Consider the following 18527-nt stretch of genomic DNA (forward strand, 5'->3'; position numbering starts at 1 on the left):
TTCGGACTTAATCTTCATTTCCGAGTGTTCGTGACTATAGCTCGTTCCATCACGGACTTTGCGCGCTCGCGCTCAACTCACATGCCGTTGTGGGGCACATCACCAGCAGCAAAGATTTCTCGAGATGCTTCAGGGACTTGTTTAAGTATAAAAACACTGGCTTCTCGAAAGATGTGACGCCTCTAGTCGTGATCAAACTGGCAACAACAGTCTAACTTGATCTTCAACTTTGTTTCAACCTTCGTCAACAAACTACCACACACCATGTCTGGCAGTCTAGTGCTTCTTACCGGCGCTACCGGCTTTGTTGGCTACAAGACTCTCGTCACCGCTCTCGAGGCTGGCTACCGCGTTCGATGCGCCATCAGGTCAAAGTCCGGTATCGACAAGATCCTAGCAGCACCCAGCATTCAGCGCTTGAGCCCGGCGGATGACCGACTCTCTTGGGTAGTTGTTCCTGACATAACGGCACCCGACGCCTACGACGAAGCCGTCAAAGATACGGATTTCATTATCCACTGCGCCTCCCCGGTGCCAACATTTGGCAAGGATGAGCGCAAGGGAACAGACGACGAAATATACGTGAACCCGGCAGTTGCCGGCGTTATTGGCATGCTTGCGAGCGCTGCGGCTCATGCCGCCGACACTGTCAAGCGAGTCGTTGTGACAAGCTCCATCGTGGCTGTCGTCCCGATCGAGTGCTTCGGGGGGGGAGGTCTGGACCGGCAGCCGATTGACGGAGAATCCCGGGTGGCGACCCCGATTGCCCCGTACGGGTCCGGATTTGGAGCCTACTGCGCCAGCAAGGTTGCCGCACTCAATGCATCCGAAGCCTGGATGGAGGAGCACCGCCCTGCGTTTGATCTTATCTCAACCGTCCCGGCATGGATATGGGGTCACGACGAGCTCTCTACGACTGCCGAATCACTTTTGTCGGGTTCCAACAGCGTGCTGCTGGAGTACCTGAGAGGCAGGAAGAGCGAGATGCCTACCGACACCAACTTTGTCTCTGTCAACGACGTAGCTGCGGCGCATATCCGAGCGCTTTCCCCATCCATCTCCGGCAAACAAGGTTACTTTTTGGGCAGAGCTGTATTGATGGAGGATGCCAGGGTTGTGGCAAAGAAGGCCTTCCCCGAGGCGTTCGCGAATGGTGTGTTTAGTGAGACCGGCATTCAACCAACAGTGAGCATTCCGACGGACGTTTCCGAGGGTGAGATAATGCTTGGGAGAGAGCTTGTGAGCGGGGAAGACATGGTGAGGGATGTTGCCAGACAGTTTTTGCAGCTTGTTGGAGTCGATAAGTAGATGATCTTGCCACATAGCTCATTACCACGCATTAGCAGGAAAAGACTGAAGTTTTGTTTTGGAGAGCGAGACACTTCTCAAATTGGGTCCCTGGAGCAGCAGTGTCGATTCCCAGGGCACCGTGAGGCTCTCGCGTGACATAGCATACCAAGTGACAGACAGGCTATGCTCCTCAGAGCCAAGTAACCAACCAGCGGTCCTGTGTAAACAAACCATCAGACAAAATGGTTTGATGACGTCCGCGGCGCTGTAGTGCGTATCGGCCAAGTCGCATGGGGTGCTGTTACATGTGAAGAAGCGATCTGTGCAACTCTTGACGAATTGGGTCAGGCTCACGAGGAAAACCGAATGACACCTGGCGATGTTTCGAGAACACGCCAATGTCTCCGACGATGCAAGCTGGGGGTTTTTTAGTTTCGTTCTCCTTCGGAAGACAATAACGCAGAGGAAACGCCATTGTGGGCGGCTACATTGAGAGTTGTCAACGCCAAGAATGGTAGCACTTTGACGAGTGTTTCCTCGGTTTGACAGGAGGTGTTCGACAAGGAAGAGACAGGACGGCTAAGGGAGATCAGAAAAAGTCAGCAGCAAGGTGTGGTTGGTGCCAGTCGGATGGACTCTGAGGGGCGGTCGAAGTGGATGGCGGGAACGCCGGCGGCCATGATTGACCAACGCATGACTGGAGTTGACGAAGAAAGCGTAACGCGAAGGAGACGACGACCGGGATGTTGAAGGAAATCAACCGAGTCAACTGTCCGTGCTGGTCTGCATCGGTTCGACGTGAGGTCGGCGGGTATGTGGGATGGTTGACACACAAAGCCCGTGTGAATCAATCAAGGGCTGGGCCGTTGGATCTCTCGGACTGAATCAAACAAGGGCATATTTCCAACTTGGGATTCGTCACCTTCAATATTGCTGAGCAACTGCTCTCGCGTGAGTAGGCGTGGCAGGGTACGGATACACGACCTAGGAACGAGAGGATATGAATGAAGTGGCGGGTGTTAGTGGAGAGGGTGGCCAGTGTGAATGATGTGGCCGGGCACCCCTTGAAGATGAGGGGCGACGAAGATGGGTTGAATGGCAAAAAGAAGGAGCTCCCAAACGTTCGCCGAGTGTTCCATCGAAGGCGGCAGTTTTGTTACAAGACGTGCGTCAAGTGGCGCCTGAACTTTCATTCTGAGGCGGGCGGCGAAAGGGAACGGACGGACGTTTTTTCTGCCCCCCTACATGAAGTGAATAGAGAGAGAGAGAGAGAGAGAGAGTGTGTGTGTGTGTGTGTGTGTGTGTGTGTGTGTGTGTGTGTGTGTGTGTGTGTGTGTGTGTGTGTGTGGTGTGTGTGGCATGTCGAGAATGGCGATGGAGGCTGGCAAAAAACAAAGGGAGCCCGAGTCGTGAGGAACCTGGGTGTGCTCAGATCACAAAGAAAACGGCGGCGGGGGCTGTCGTGTTGACGGGCATTATCTGTACAGGACTTGAAAGGTTGACACTGCCTACAGTACGGTGTTCCGTACAGAGTCAAAGTTGTTGATTCTGGGAGGATTGCTGCGATTGACAGATACATATCGCGCTGAGCCCCTTGCAAGTTTCGCAAAGTCCCCCAGCCTTTGGTGGCCGGACCGGGACCATACTCCTTTCGGATGATATGTCCACTTTTCCAACCGTGGCCTCCCTGTCCTCCGGTCTCCTCCCCCTACCCTCCGAGTGGAAGTGAGATGGAAGGAGCGCTCGTTGGCTGAGAAGGTACGGTGTCGGCGGGGACGGAAGAGAAGTATTGTAGGTAGGAGCAGGAGCCGTACTCGTGCCAACTGCTCGGACTGGGCAACATAAAGGGGTCTCAATTTTATCTGTTCTCCCAGAAGGGAGGGCCGCTCCGGTTGATCAAATTGCAAAATGATTCTACCGGTCTGGCTGGTCGCTGTCGGCGACAAAGATTGAAATATTGAACGTCGAAATGGGGCTCGCCAGGGATTCTACCAAGGCTCCCCTGGGAAAACTCGAGAGCTCCATGCGCGCACTACCCTCTTGGCTCCTGCCCATCGCGAACTGCGGACCTGTTGTTGTACTCGCTATGCCATGTCTGCAGTTACACTATTCGTAGATAGTGTGTACTGTGCGGTGACATGCAAGGTACCCAACCTGACATCGTGCACTAGTCGTACACGGTACACACGGGAGGCTTCATGGTTCGACTCCAAACCTGAATGAGGTATTCGCGTGCTATCGCGACCCAAACCCGATTGATGATGGCTCAGTTGTCTTGGTCGATGTCAGGCTCGAAACGAGTTGCGAGAGACTAACCTTGGGAACAGGTCGGTTAGATCAACGGGTACAGTTTCCCTCCTCTGCACTTCAGATGAGAGAAATATCAGATAGGGTATCACATTGTGCAGTATCGTCGATTCGTCGGCGCCTGCAGAATCTTGGCTCTCCAGAGACATCACCCGTCACAGTCTTTGGTCGGCCTACAGCTAACAGGGGAGCACATCGTTCCGACTGTGGTCTCAGCGACCACCAACAACCCTTCGAACACATAGGCTGCGTGGACCAACGCAGGCGCAGTCGAGACTTGAGGGAGAGGGGGAGTTGGAGAGAGAACCTCTACTACCTGGTCCGACATGAACATGTCATGTCACATCCCGACGAGATGGCTCTCCGGACAAGGCGAGGTGGTGTAAAGCTGGGTGGGTTCCCATGACATTGCCATCATTGTCGTCGCCCGGATTTCACTGGTCAGCCAGTACCTGGACGTACCTCCAAAGTACCCTCATACCTCCAAGACCCAACACTGAACACTGAACCGTACTGCGACAAATTCTCAAGTCGACTCGGACCACCGCACGTCTTCGTCTTCTTCCCCGTCTCTCTGGCTTTTGTTTCTTTGGGTCGGCTTCGGTATTCCAACTGGTCTCTCAAAGATCCCTTGACCACCACCATCCTCCTCATCTACACACTACCACGCGACAATCCACATATGGTGCAGCCTACTGTCCGCCTTCACCCGCATCCACCCCATTCAAATACCACCACCACTACTCACCTGGCCTGGCCTGGCCTGGCCTGCACCGTGTCCGCCCGCCGAATCTTCACCACCCAATCCAGTTCGTCTTCCTTCCCGAGCCCACCCAATCCGCCCATCCCGTCCAGATGTGCCATCCCACGCCGTCAAAAGCAATATAGCGTAACGCGCGACGCAGCGCAGCTATGCCTAGATGCGATTGCTCGCCAGTATCGACCCAATGGTACCTTGCGTGTGCCTATGTCTACACAGAGCGTCCCACAGCGCTCTTGCCACGCGCCGGCTGGATTTATCCTTCTTTTCCTACCCCACCACTTTGGCCGCACCCCCCTCTGAAGGTCTGCTAGCCGTCTATTGATTGGCAACACTTGCCCTGTCGTAGTTACCTACCATACCTCGAAGTAGGTATCCATTATACCGTAATTTGCTCTCTTGGTTGCGCCGTTTGCCGCCGTCATCACACGCTTACATCAGTCCACCAGCCAGTCAGCAGCGATTTTTTACTGGGGGTCAGGGAGGGAACACACGAGGCAAGGCGCGTTGACGCCGAAACTGTCGCAGCCAGGAGCTCCTTGCTGTCCGCGACGCACTGTACTGCACCTCAGCGCATCGCAGTGCATCGCATCGCGCGCCAGACCGCGCGCCGGTACGTGCAGTCAATCGCCTTTCTTGCCTCCTGTCTTTTCCACGCCTCCAGTTTGCCTAGACACCTAGGTAGTAGATGGATGGAGAGGTACATTAGATACATTGGCCTACTTCTGCCTAGCCCGTTGCTGTACTGTACCTTAGGTACCTACAGTGCCGCACCGCACCCACCCACGACACATATTCTCTCCGTTCCTTGTTCCCATCCGTCATCCAACCAACCATCCGCCGCTATCCTTCCATCCACCACTCTCGAAGCGTCTGCCCATCTTCGTTTCTACTTCTCGACTGCCACTGCCTCTTCTGTTGCCTTTGTTAGGCTCGCCAACTCCGCAAATCCATCTCCCACGAGCTTTCTGTGGCCAGGCGCATTCAACCAGCGCATCCAGATACAGACTTGTTCGTCTTCCCAAGTCCATTGCTGCTTCAACACCATCCCCAGACGCGGACAATACTCACCCATCCTGGTGAGTGTTTTGTCCTGTCCCGTGCTGTCCATCCACCCCCCGCCCTCCTCTCCTCACAGGCCAGCGCTACCACTTCCCACCACTTCAACACCACCACCAGTCCACCACCATCACCCCCCTACCCTGTCTTGTCCCCATCCTGTCTGTCTGCCCGTCCCTTTTGGCTTGACCGTTCTTCTCTGTCCGGATACCTACCGCACAGCAAGGTACCTACCACCTACCTCACCTTACCTCACCATACCTCTCTGCTCTCCCTGAACCTTACGACAACCCTACCACTCTCTGCGAGTCTAAACTCCCTGTCCACCCCGACCCCCTCCACTTCCCTTCCCTCAGGTTTCCCAATTGCCCCCATCCCCACTTTCTTTGCCTGAGAAGAAGGTTAGATATACAGGGTACCGTTATCTCCCTTCCAGCTTCACCTCCTGCGGCACTAATCCCTTCCGCTGTGCCAAAACATTTCTGACCTCGACTCTTTATGCAGCCATCAGAACCCACCAGAGCTTAGACTCCCCATCGGTCTTTTGCTACCTGCCGTGCAGTGTGCTGCTTCCCTTTTCTGCCACTTCGACTTTATTCTGCTCTACCTACTGTCCGTACCTGACCTTTTCCTGCCGCCTTGCTCTACCCGACCTGACCTCGTTGTCAAACAGACATACCTACGCAAAGAGAGAGAGAGAGAGAGAGAGATAGAGAAAGGGATCGCCCTTCTGACCGTTCTTGCCTCCTCTCACCCGCTCCTACAACCTGGAACCTGTTACCGCTCGGTCTATTTCGACACAACACGACACGACACCCAGGCCCGCCTGTATCGCTCATCGTACCATCTCTACCTACCTATACCAGAGCTCTTAGCACCACATTTGTAATTACGAGTCCCTGAACCACAGAGACCTACCCGATCGAGCGCCGCCAGAGACACGCTCGCCATTCCCCCTGTCCCTCCTACTCAGCAATACACCTTGTGTCACACTTGACCTCGCAGACCCGACTGCCCTTTCGGATCGATACCCAATTCGACGTCGCCTTTCCCATCTCGCGAACTCTATTCGCGCCAAAGACCGTCGCAAAATCCAATCGCACATCGCCCAGAATATCATAGAAATGGCTCAACCAGGAGTCCAGTCGTTGAAGGTGCGTTGCGCCCGCGATCGCTAATGCCCCGACATCATTCGGAAGGGATACAAGGCTAACGGGCTCCTCTCGCAGTGTGTGGTGACAGGTGACGGTGCTGTCGGAAAGGTGAGCTCTCTCAGTCGCGATGTTCCTCCTTGCCTTGTGACTGACCTGTGTGGCAGACATGCCTGCTGATTTCCTACACAACGAACGCCTTCCCCGGCGAATACATCCCTACTGTGTAAGTATTACAACGAGCAATTGCCTGTCGGGACCGGTCTGACCAGACTTTAGCTTCGACAACTACTCGGCGAGTGTGATGGTCGACGGGAAACCAATCAGCTTGGGGCTTTGGGATACTGCGGGACAGGAGGATTACGATAGACTGCGGCCGCTTTCTTACCCCCAGACCGACGTCTTCCTCATTTGCTTCTCCATTGTTAGCCCGCCATCATTTGACAACGTCAAGGCCAAGGTATGCCGCCACCCTGCAGCATTAACATGCGAAAATCAGCACTAACGAAGCGTAGTGGTACCCCGAGATCGATCACCATGCGCCCAACATTCCCATCATCCTCGTCGGCACCAAGCTCGATCTGAGAGAGGACCCCAACACTCTCGAGTCGCTCCGCCAAAAGCGCATGGAGCCTGTTTCGTATGATCAAGCCCTGATTTGTGCCAAGGAAATCAAGGCACACAAGTATCTTGAGTGCTCTGCCCTGACGCAGAGAAATCTCAAGAGCGTCTTCGATGAGGCCATTCGGTAGGTGGACTGATGCGAGAATTAAGTACAAGTAATCAGCTAACCAGTCCATCCAGCGCTGTCCTGAACCCCAGACCCATTCCTCAGCAGAAGAAGAAGTCCAAGTGCACGATTCTGTAAACACGTTCGAATGATGTCAAGCGTTGAAGGTTAACATTGGAAATGGCGTAAGGAGGTGGATTGCACAGCCAATTCTTCGCTAATTGTCCGTTAAGACTCGACCAAGCTGCACAACCCTGTGCCTTGCGCTCATCTGAAGAAGGACGGCATAACTTTTGAAGGCACCATCACAGAGAGCCCAGCTGAGCTTGGCCTGCAAAGATCGCAACGATCCAGATCATCTGCGTTCCATGCTTGGTTTGCTACAGATATTGCCATGCCTCATAATCCTGATGTGACGGCGTGACGAATGGATCGTGCTTTGTTATTGTACTCATTTTCTATCTTCTACTTTGCCTGGGGGGGAGGACAAGAGAGAGCGACAACTACAAGGGAGAGCGATGGACGTTGGTAGCAGGCAAGCTTTGCATCTCACCACAAGGATATCCCAAGTTTTCTGTAGATAGCACACTCTCACAAAGACACTACCTTTTTTTTTTTAAAAAAAAAAAAAGAGGAAACTAGACAGTGGGCCAGGAACGGATACAAGCTTCGCCTTGAGAATTGACTTTTAGACTGCAAATGCCCTAGGGTATCTAGCAAGGGACCTGGTGTTGGCCAGTCCAGTGAAACCGCATATTTTGTATATGTCACAACTCCTGGTTATCCAAGATCAACCACGTCGACATCCGGCCCTGGCCCCAGGCCTGCGACGCAAATCTACACACGATGGGGGAAAACAACACTGGATCTACTGGTACATCATAGCCAGGCGGCTCGGGTGGATGCTGTCCTGCTGGGAGTTTACGCCACCTTGGGACGCGCGCTGCTTCTTGTACTCCTCTTCCTTCTGAAGGCGCTTGACGCGGTTCTCGTCAAGGTGGACGTTGCGCTCCTTGATTTTCTCTTTACGGAACTTGCTCTTGCCGCCGCCGCCAGCACTGCTGGGTTATTAGCGTTTTGTGACGGGGGAAGGAGTAGGCGTAGAGGAAGGAGAGAGGGGAGGGGGGGCATAGGGATAGGAACATACGAAAGCTCGAGGTTGATCCGGCGCGCGGGCGACAAGCCGTCGTCAAACTCGGTGTGGTGCATCTTGTCGAGGCAGGTGCGCATGTTGGAGCCGTTGGAGAACTCGAGAAAGGCGATGCCGCGGCAGATGTTAGGGTTGCCGTCCTTGTTAAGGCAGCGGATGGCGGTGGGCTTGTAAGCGGCGAAGTGGGCGTTGATGGACTCCTTGTTGGCCGTGTAGGGGAGGTTTCCTGGGGAGGGGGGCGATGTGTCAGTGGGGGAAGGGAGGGTTGGGGCGTTCATCTGGCCGCGGCGACGGTTTCGAGGCTGTGGGATTGCGGGGACAACGTACCGACGAAGACGATGTACTTCTCCCTCTTCGCCCCTTCGGCGGGGGTTTCTTCTTCTTCCTCAGCGGCGGCGGCGGCGGGCTGGGATTCTTCAGCGGCGGCGGGCTCGTCTTTGGACTTCTTGGACTTCTTGGACTTCTTTTCCGGCTTCTCGTCGGACTTGGTCTTTTCGGCGGCGGCGGGAGTCTCGCCGTTGGTCTCCTTGTCCTTCTTCTTCTCCTTCTTGTCTTTCTTTTCCTTCTTATCCTTCTTTTCCGTCTTCTCTTCTTGGTCCGCGGCGGGCTTGGACTTCTTGCTCTTCTTCTCCTTCTTGTCCTTCTTGGCTTCTTCCGCGGTCACGGGGGGGTCAACGTCCATGGCCGAGGTGTCGGCGACGTCTGCTATCGAGGCCTCCTCGGCTGCTTTGCGGGCCTCCTTCTCCTTGCGCTTGCGCTCTTTCTTCTCGGCCTTGGACTCCTCGAGGGCGATGAAGTCGGTCGCGGGTCCAGCGTCGGCCGCCTTCTTCTCCTTCTTGTCCTTCTTGTCCTTCTTGTCGGACTTGGACTTCTTGGTCACGGCGGTGTCGTCCGGGGCAGCGGCGGTGGCCTCGGCGCGCTTGCGCTTCTTGGAAGATAGTTCTGCGGAAGACATCTTGGCGGTGTTGGGAAAGGGAGGTGGTGTAAAACTCGAGGTCTGGCCGTCGAGTATGTCTGTCGTTGAGAGAGGAAGGTGTCGCGAGTTCCCAATTGAGACTGTGGAGCAAAAAGTCGCGGTCAGGCAGAGTTAAACTACCAAGAAAAAAAGGGACCTCGACCCAAATATTTCTGTATCGTTGCCCAGGGACTGGTGGACTTGATTCCTATCGCAGGTAGGAAAAAAAAGTTTCGGTGTGGGGGGGGGATAAGGATAAGGATAAGGGAGTTTTTGAAAATTTTAGTGGAGAGGCACAGGTAGCGCCTGCGCCGTCTCCGACAACGACGACGACGACGGCGCTGACTGGACGGGATGCAACATGCGGCCAGTCCGGCGGCCTGGTGGGGAAACTGCCTGCTCGGGTCGGCATCCCGGAGGCGGCCAGCGGGCAGGGCGGGTTTAGACGTGACCACCCCAGTAATTGCATTGCATTGCTATGATAAAGCCTTCCTGATTCAGTCTGGGATCGGCTATCTGTACTTGAAGTGGAAGTAATATAAATGCTCATGATGTACTCTGGCCTGTAGGTGAGGCTGTCGATACCGTCTCGGTTCCCATGTGAAGAAGGGTTACAACTGCATCGAAGACATTCAAGGTTAGGGGTCGAACTCTCCCAAGACAAAAAAAATCGTCACCCGATCAATCGTACTCGTAAGTCTTCATTGCCAGGCCGCTAAGGATATCAGTCTTGGAGTTTTAGGCATACCGATGATGGCAACACAGTACATGCTTGAAGCACGTAGAAGGACCTCTCTTGCAACTTATCATAATGGATTTGTATGCTTGGCGTATGGAGCACTGTACCACTAGTCTTCGCCGAGAATTTAGCATCACTCTCTGCTCATATATGGGCTTTGAGACTGTTTCACTATCCCGCACTGAAAGCAACTCATGTTTTTAGTCACTTGCATAACTAGGTAGTGAGGGTTCAGGAGTTTGTAGTTGACGTGAGAGAGCCAGTCGAACAGACACTCAGTTAAATCAATGGCCAGGTTTTCAGCGCTGGCTTTGGGAGCTACACCTGCGCACTGTGCATTCCTCAGCGGGCCACCCTCAGCACTGTGGTCTCTCGCGCCGGGCGCAGTCCAGGTGGTCCCGCCGGTAATCTACAGTGCGAAACTGACTTTTTTCTGAGAGGCTGAAATTTTCATGGGCGGCGAGCTCATCAACAACACCACTCCTCTCACCCTCACCGATACCCCTTACCAAACTTTTATCTTCCTGCTCCACCACACACAAGACGAAGATCCTTTTTAAGAGACACGTGTATAAAGGGGCCAGAGAAATCCATCCAGCCACACCACACTCGTCACCATGTCCAACTCCAAGAAGAGAGCTGCACCGAGCCAGGACGGCGAGGGCCAGGTGAAGAAGCAGAAGAAGAAGTCGGCGTACCACGTCGACGAGACGCTCTTGAACGCCGAGCTGGGGATCAACGAGGCCTTTGCCGTCATGGACAACCAGCTGTTAGCCGACTACACCGCCCAGAAGATTGCCCGGTTCGGCACGGATCTGAGCCCTGTGGAGGTTTCCGACCTATCCATCTCAGGTGAGTTTCGCTCCGTCGCCCCCTTTTTCATAAACTGGCCCCCAAGCAACAAAGGGAGGACAAAAGAAAGGGCTCCAGATGAAAAGACTCTGGCTGACGTGCACCGTCCACAGCAAACGCCATCAAGGATGCGACGTCATGGACGGAGCCCAGAGCGCTGGAAAAGCTGCCCGAGTTCCTGGAAAAGTTCGCCGAGAAGCCCGAGAGGCTGGGCACGGCGCCGGAGAAGAAGGGTGCACCTCACACCATTATCGTAGCGGGCGCCGGCCTGCGGGCCGCCGACATCGTACGGGCCGTCAGGAAGTTCCAGTCCAAGAAGAGCACCGTCTCGAAGCTTGTAAGTCACGGTGTGACCTTTGGTTTTGGAGTGAGACGCGGGTCTGACTGAGAGAACACAGTTTGCGAAGCACATGAAGGTCGAGGAACAGGTCAAGTTTCTGCAGAACACGCGGACCGGCATCGCGGTCGGCACACCGGCGAGACTTATGGAGTTGGCCGACAACGGTGAGTTCATCTATCCTCTCTCACTTTCTCTCGTTTGAGGGTACCTCGACTCGGCAATTGGAGACTGACGGGCGAAAAGGGGCATTATCACTGGAGAAGCTGCAGCGTATCGTGGTGGACGCGTCCCACATTGACCAGAAGAAGCGCGGCATCATGGACATGAAGGACACGATGTTGCCGCTTGCGAGGTGGCTGACGCGGCAGGAGTTCCGGGAGCGTTACGTGGACGACAAGAAGCATTTGGACTTGCTTTTCTACTAAAAGGGGGTGCGAGAAGAGGTTGGGGAGGCAAGGAGGAGGGATCCCTCACAGGAAGACGATGAGGGGAGCCTGTGGACGTGTGTCAGGGTGACTGGAGGCATATGGCTGTACACATATCTCAGCACACTGCGGCACTCAAGGTCGCGATTTAGATGGCAACGCAGTGCCCATGAATGATTCGATGGAGCATCAGCGGCCATGCTAGTAGCGGCCGGCCGTCTAATAGAAGGCTCGGTTAGCAGCCAGGACAAATCGGAATATAAAGCGAGAGACACTTCCATTTGAAGATGTTACATCTCTCGTCTTGTTCATGTACCCACCCTGCCACCCTACAAAGCCTTTGTTTTGTTTTTTTTACTCTCACGGTTGAAACACTGACGTCTGTCATGCTCTTGGCGCTGCGGTGGGCCATTCGTCGGTGATGAGTGAGCGTATGCTTGATGCGCCTTGAATACGGACGAGCTCGTTGGCTCGATTTGCTTACTCGGGATCTACGAAGATTTTATTCATTGTCGGGTGGAGGTGTCCCGGATGGCACCCCTCTCACCGTAGAAGGCATGAAGGGAGTGTGCTACACACTCACGGGAGAGGGTGCCTCATGCGTCAACTGAGTTCGGATGAATGTCGGCAGCGAGGTGGTGTTGATTCGATGTACATCATAACCCCCCTGACATCGATACGGCGAGCAGAGTTGACAGTTCTGGAATACGTCGTAGGACAGAGTCTCGAAGGCAGGGATTTGCATGCTCGGGGCTGAGCCGGCTCGGTTGGGTGATGTTTGAGCCAAGTGTTCTTCTTTTCTTCTTTTGCGATGACCCGTCACTCTAAATCGAGTCTGGACGAACCGGGGGGTGGTGTGCGCCCGCGCGTGAGAAGTGCCGACACAACGATGCAACGAAGAACCGAAGGGGAGAGGTCTATGACCAGGGATCCCATAGCCAGTGGAGACGGCATTTGGGAGGATGATGGAAAACGTAGGAGGGAAGAACTAAAATGGATTCGAGATCTATGGTCGCACTATCTCAGGAGACGAAGGGTTTTGTGGGCGGTGGGAGATCACAGGGCAGTCATGATACACTTTGTCCAAGATCGACGTCGAGGGGATGGTTTTGGGATGACGAGATGGGGGTTCTGTCGGAGTTTGCAATGTTCGGAGATGGAGGAGAAGGATGGACATCGTAACTGGGTCGGTAGTTGAGTTCTTCTCCGGTGGGTGGACATGTAATTGGAAATGGGACATGAGCTGGAGCAGGATTCTAAAGCAAGACGCTTTCCCTGGCAGTCGTCTTCGTGGAAGCGTTTCCCAAAACTCTAGGCAACTCTCGGACGAGACCACGTCAACTGGCCATATTGCGTAGAGCAATGGCGATGGTCGATTGAAAAGAGTGAGAAAACAACCCCCCACGAGACAGGCCACCCCCGGGATTCGCGTCCCACTCGGGGCATCCGATTTCAATTAAACTGTGGCCGGGTGCGAAGGCGGCCGCGAACCTTAGCCCCTTCACTCTTTCTCCGGGGGCTTGATGCTGCCTGCTCGTTGCACCGCTGTCGTCTCCCTCGCGGCTGTGCCCTGTGCATTGGTTTGTCGTGATCTGCTGGATGAAGTGCTTCAGATTTTGGTTCTTGTTCCAACGGAGAAGGCAGGTGCACGACTCGGCCAGGGGCGTCCGGTTCCGGAGGCTGCGTGCATCTGCTGTCTATCTCTCCCCCCCTCTGAAAGACACTCCCTCCCAGGGTTGGTTATGTCCTGTTCTTCAGCGGTGGCAGTGCTCGCTGTCAAGTGAGGGGGGGGGCTAGGCCCAAAGAGGACTACGTACCCGTTTTGTCGCTGGCTGCGTACCTAGTGATTAGCGGTTGGTGGGTTGGTAGTTAGTGATGCTGGTGAGATCTGTCTGGATTGATAAGTGGAAGGCCGAGTTTAGGGCGGTTCAGGGGCCTGCCCTGCTCCAGTTTATTCGTTTTAGCCCCGATTGTGGGGAGATAGTACGCTTCAGGGTGCGACTTCTCCAGTAGGTACCTGATTAGTATCGCGAGTAACGATGCTGTCGTCTGTCCTTACGTGTCGACCGGCGCGCCTACCTACTGGAGATACATGGCAGCATTCGTCATCCCAGAGCAAATACGATGGTGCAAGCTGTCTTTACCTAGTGTCTTGAGAGTTGCTCTCCTCTCCCTTTCCTAACCCCCTCTGCATTCGCATCGCCAAACAAAAACCATCTAGATACGAGAATAGTTCATCGCAACAGCATATCCCGCTTCGTTGATGTATCCAGATGCCTGGCTGCGCCATACACACGACGCGGCCCGCCTTCGCCTGATCTCTCTCCTCTGAGTGTCTGTACGCTAAGACCACGGCACAGTAGTTTCGTCCCAATATCCCGAGACATTGCATTGTGAAATTCCACCCGCCTTCCAGATCAACTCTTTTGCTTTTTTTCTTCTTTCTCTGTCTCTCTATCTGTTCTTTTTCTTGCTTCCTTCTGCGCATCCCAGCACAACACCGTCTCGCCAACTTACCTCGACGCTACCAACGGTCCTCTCCACGGTACACCCTGACGTACGTGCCTGGGTAGTACCACAACTCTCTGGGTGTCAGGCCAGCTGTCGCGGTCGCCGTCCCACGTTGTTCCGTCCTCCGTGTGCTCCCCAGTCGGTCACCAGCAGCTCCTGGCCATGCACGACAGAGAATAGATACCTTGACCTTGCCTCTTTGTACCAGCACACCACCACTGCCACTACAACATCCGCTGCCACGTCCACCACCATCTCGCGCCCATCCGTCAACACTACTTCCAAGGCCACATTTCCCATTCGTGTCCGCTCGATACCCATCACTCGCTTCTTCCCCGTCCGACCCGTCACATTGGACGACCCATCCTCCCACGAACCCATTCACGCCATTGTCGACCTTCTCTCTCGCATGAATCTTCCCCGTTTCACCCCCTGCCTATCCTCCACCTAACCACGCACCCCCCTCCAGCTCACTCCAACTGGCAACCTCATCGACGACCACCACCGCCCGCACTGTCCGGGAATCTGCCTTCCATACGAGAAGCTCACGCCCTCGCCTCGAAACGACGCCTGTCCTGGCTATTGGCTTCCCTGGCCCATCCCGTCCCTGAAAGTAGCCTGCCGCCACCTGAGGCAGAGCCGCCATCTCGTCTTACCCGACGGCTCCAGTCGCGCCGAGTTGCTTGACTCCCCCCGACCTCTCAAAATGGCCGACCTCCGCTCCCCCTCCGACGACAACCTCCCCTCCCACAACGAACAGCAGCGCGATAGGACGAACAGCATGTCGCTAGGAATCACGGATACTGCATCAGCTCCTCCTCAGAATGGAGGAGCTACTGCACCCAACGGCGCCGCCCCCGCCGGTGCCGAGACAACGTCGGCGCCCGCTGCCGACGTCTCGCGCCAGGTCCAGGATGTGCTATCATCAGATGTGAGGTCGTCGCCTGCTTGCTCCGGCCTTCCCGAACGCTGACCATTGTCCAGATCGGAGTCGCAACCATGCTGAACCAGCTCAAGGCGAGCATTGCCTCCGCAAAGGTGAGCTACCAGTGTCCGATGCGCATGCAACCGCAGCTGCTTACAGGACCCTTAGGAATTCGCCCTCTTCCTCAAGAAGCGATCGCACATCGAAGAAAGCCATGCCTCCTCCCTTAAGAAGTTGTCCCGCATAAGCCAGGAGACGATGCACCAGCCCGACCACCGACAGGGCACCTTCGCCCAGGCCTATAGCGAAATGATGTACATCCACGAGCGCATGGCCGAGAACGGCACCCAGTTCGCCCAGTCTCTGCAGCAGATGCACGATGACCTTCTTGAGCTCGCCGCCGTTGCAGAGCGCAGCAGGAAGGGGTGGAAGGCTAACGGCCTGGCCGCCGAGCACAGGGTGTCGGACCTGGAGGCCGCCATGCGCAAATCCAAGGCCAAGTACGACAGTCTGGCAGAGGAGTACGACCGCGCGCGCACAGGCGACACCAGCAGGAACAGCGGCAAGATGTTCAGCCTCAAGTCCAAGTCAGGCCCACAGCATGAGGAGGATCTTTTGCGCAAGGCACAGGCGGCCGACCAAGACTACCAAGCCAAGGTGCAGACACTGCAGAGCGAGAAGGCCGAGTTGATTGCGAGGACAAGGCCAGAGGCCATTTCTGCGCTCCAGGATCTGATTAAGGAGACGGATTCGGCCCTGGCGCTGCAAATGCAGAAGTTTGGTAAGGTCGATTGCGGTCTTGCGAGTCTCTCAAAGCTAACAGCACACCCCACTAGCCTCTTTCAACGAAAAGCTGCTCTTGAGTAACGGCCTTAGTATCAGCCCGATCAAAGGACAGAGTTCCGGAGGTCCGCGCAGTCTGCGCGAGGCTGTCATGGCGATCAACAACGAAAAGGACCTCCACGATTACCTGACCTCGCACCACTCCAAAGTCGCTAACAACAACGGCGAGGTCAAGTACGAGAAGAACCCGATCTTGGCCACGGCCCGCCACCCAGCCATGGGCCACCAGCCCAACCCATCAGTCTCGAATGTGCCACAGATGACGCCATCCGGACCAAGCCAGCAGCAGCAGCAGCAGCAGCAGCAACGAGAGATGCCGCCTCCTGCTCGGCCGAGCGGCCCACCGCAGCCCGCCGAATCTCCACGGGATTTCGTGCCGCCGAACATGCCCGCAGCGCAACAACAACGGCCTTCGTCTCAGCAGCAACATCAACAGCCGCTCCCTCCCCAGACGCAACAGCACGGCCGCAGCTTCAGCACCAACAACATGCTGAATCAACCTAGCCAGCAACAGCAGTTCCAGTCGAACCGCAACTCGGGTGTGATGACGTCGAGGTATAACGGAAGCATATCTTCGCAGGGACCGCCGCAACTTGGGGCTTTGCCCTTCCAGACATCACAGTCGCCTCCACCACAGCAACAGCAGCAGCAACCGCCGCCGCCGCCGCCGCCGCAGCAGCAGCAGCAGCAGCAGCAAAGCCAATACCAGCCGCCTCAGCAGCTACGTCAGAACAATCCGGCGCAGCAGTATCCTCCGCAGGGCCCCCCTCCAGGGGCTGGAGGATTCCCCCCGCATCACAGCAGACAATCTCCTCCCGTCGGTCCTCCGGGACCGTCCTCCAACGCCGCGAGGCCCGTATTCGGGCTGAGTCTGACTCGCTTGTATGAGCGAGACAGCTTGCCCGTGCCTATGGTCGTCTATCAGTGTATCCAGGCAGTGGACCTCTACGGACTTGGTGTCGAGGGTATCTATCGACAGTCTGGCTCGCTGACGCACATCAATAAGCTCAAGACCATGTTTGACACGGACTCGAGCAATCCCCTGTTGGACTTCAGGAATCCCGAGAACTTTTATCACGACGTCAATAGTGTTACTGGCCTGTTGAAGCAGTTCCTGCGCGATCTCCCGAACCCCCTTCTTACCACGGAACACCATAGCGAGCTGATCGAGGCAGCTAGTGAGTTCTCCTTCCAGTGGCGCGCGAGCCTTGCTAACCCTTGCCAGAAATTGAGGACGACATCATCCGCCGAGACTCCCTTCACGCCATTATCAACAGCCTGCCCGACCCCAACTACGCCACCCTGCGCTCGCTGACTCTGCATCTCCACCGCGTCATGGAGAACTCCCACGTCAACCGCATGAACTCGCACAATCTGTCCGTCATCTTTGGCCCCACGGTCATGGGCACCGACCCGTCTACCAGCATTGCCGACGCCGGGTGGCAAATTAAGGTCGTCGACACGATCCTACAGAACACGTACGAGATTTTCGACGATGAGTAGCACTGCGGACAGTGCTTGCACTCGCATTAGCGTCATTGTTTCTACACAAGCATAGCGGTATCAGCGGATCTCCCGTCTCACTACTTTTCATGTCGGAGGGAGGGCCTGTACATTCAACTACCAGCGAGAGAGGAGTATCAAAAAGTACATAGATACCATGTGTCCCCAGCATATAATAGCTGCCCTGCGGCAGTGGATTTTGAAGCTATCATCAACCAGATTCGCCAAAATGCGGGTATTAGTTCCTGTCCCGATCGATCTTTAGGTTTCGGCAGAGCGAAAAGGGAGATCGAGGCGTTGGGGAGAGTGTGGTTTTGGGATAGTTCTTGTCTTATGCTTCATTTCAGGGATACCAGGTTCTACAGCAAAGCAAAGCACAGCACCGCGTCGCTCACAGCTTTTGTTGCCTAGTACGACGGTCTCTTTGGTCTATCCTCTGGGGCATAATGCGACTGGTCGTATTTCTGTGGCGTTGGCAGAGGATACGGTAGTAAAAGAGAGGCTTTACTTCACATAAATGTCCTATGGTTATGCTTACATGCATGTGTTGATGTTTATGTTGCAAAGCTTCTGACCAATGACTGAACTCAGGTAGACGCACACTACTTGGCCTCTGCACCAAACGACCAGATCACTTTCTTCGAGGTCAGTCCCTAAAACATAACTTCTGTTATAAGTCTTCGTCGACCAGGTCTAATCGCTACCAACTGAATTCCCATCAAGAACATGTGTCGGCCAGCTTTTGGTTTGTGGCCCTTTCGAGATACTGCTAGTGGGCTTTCAAAAGCTCCAGAGCTGATACGATGAAGGGGACGCTGCCCAGAACGTTACTCGTTACTGTGGCGTCTACAGTCGCCTCTGTTTATGGAAATCATTGTTGTCCATCCCCGATTTGTTGATATCGTCCGTCAGTTTCAGCACCTCACCTGTCTAACGTCCTCCTTCTGTCCGTGAATATTGCGTATATGTTGTGGGAAGAACAGTATA

General features: G+C 55.0%; 5 protein-coding genes across 5 annotated transcripts; 4 read left to right on the plus strand and 1 right to left on the minus strand.

Annotated features, from left to right (window-relative positions):
• Positions 1-264: 264 nt before the first annotated feature.
• Positions 265-1308, plus strand: CH63R_09947 (Reductase; the record flags this gene model as incomplete). Its single annotated transcript, XM_018304921.1, has 1 exon — positions 265-1308. The coding sequence occupies one exon, from the start codon at positions 265-267 to the stop codon at positions 1306-1308; it is 1044 nt and encodes a 347-aa protein (XP_018154345.1).
• A 5232-nt stretch (positions 1309-6540) lies between these two features.
• Positions 6541-7435, plus strand: CH63R_09948 (Ras-like protein ced-10; the record flags this gene model as incomplete). Its single annotated transcript, XM_018304922.1, has 6 exons — positions 6541-6570; positions 6616-6678; positions 6735-6793; positions 6847-7027; positions 7083-7315; positions 7372-7435. The coding sequence occupies 6 exons, from the start codon at positions 6541-6543 to the stop codon at positions 7433-7435; spliced, it is 630 nt and encodes a 209-aa protein (XP_018154346.1).
• A 730-nt stretch (positions 7436-8165) lies between these two features.
• On the minus strand, positions 8166-9402 carry CH63R_09949 (RNA recognition domain-containing protein; the record flags this gene model as incomplete). Its single annotated transcript, XM_018304923.1, has 3 exons — positions 8166-8355; positions 8445-8673; positions 8775-9402. The coding sequence occupies 3 exons, from the start codon at positions 9400-9402 to the stop codon at positions 8166-8168; spliced, it is 1047 nt and encodes a 348-aa protein (XP_018154347.1).
• A 1356-nt stretch (positions 9403-10758) lies between these two features.
• Positions 10759-11758, plus strand: CH63R_09950 (uncharacterized protein; the record flags this gene model as incomplete). The annotated part of the gene is made up of 4 exons (XM_018304924.1): positions 10759-10993; positions 11107-11330; positions 11392-11497; positions 11577-11758. 4 exons carry the CDS (start codon positions 10759-10761, stop codon positions 11756-11758), a joined length of 747 nt encoding a protein of 248 aa, XP_018154348.1.
• A 3217-nt stretch (positions 11759-14975) lies between these two features.
• Positions 14976-17540, plus strand: CH63R_09951 (Beta-chimaerin; the record flags this gene model as incomplete). The annotated part of the gene is made up of 5 exons (XM_018304925.1): positions 14976-15200; positions 15254-15307; positions 15363-15975; positions 16031-17215; positions 17263-17540. 5 exons carry the CDS (start codon positions 14976-14978, stop codon positions 17538-17540), a joined length of 2355 nt encoding a protein of 784 aa, XP_018154349.1.
• Positions 17541-18527: the final 987 nt, after the last annotated feature.

Source organism: Colletotrichum higginsianum (assembly GCF_001672515.1).
Source record: "Colletotrichum higginsianum IMI 349063 chromosome 7 map unlocalized unitig_7, whole genome shotgun sequence".
NCBI lineage: Eukaryota > Fungi > Ascomycota > Sordariomycetes > Glomerellales > Glomerellaceae > Colletotrichum > Colletotrichum higginsianum.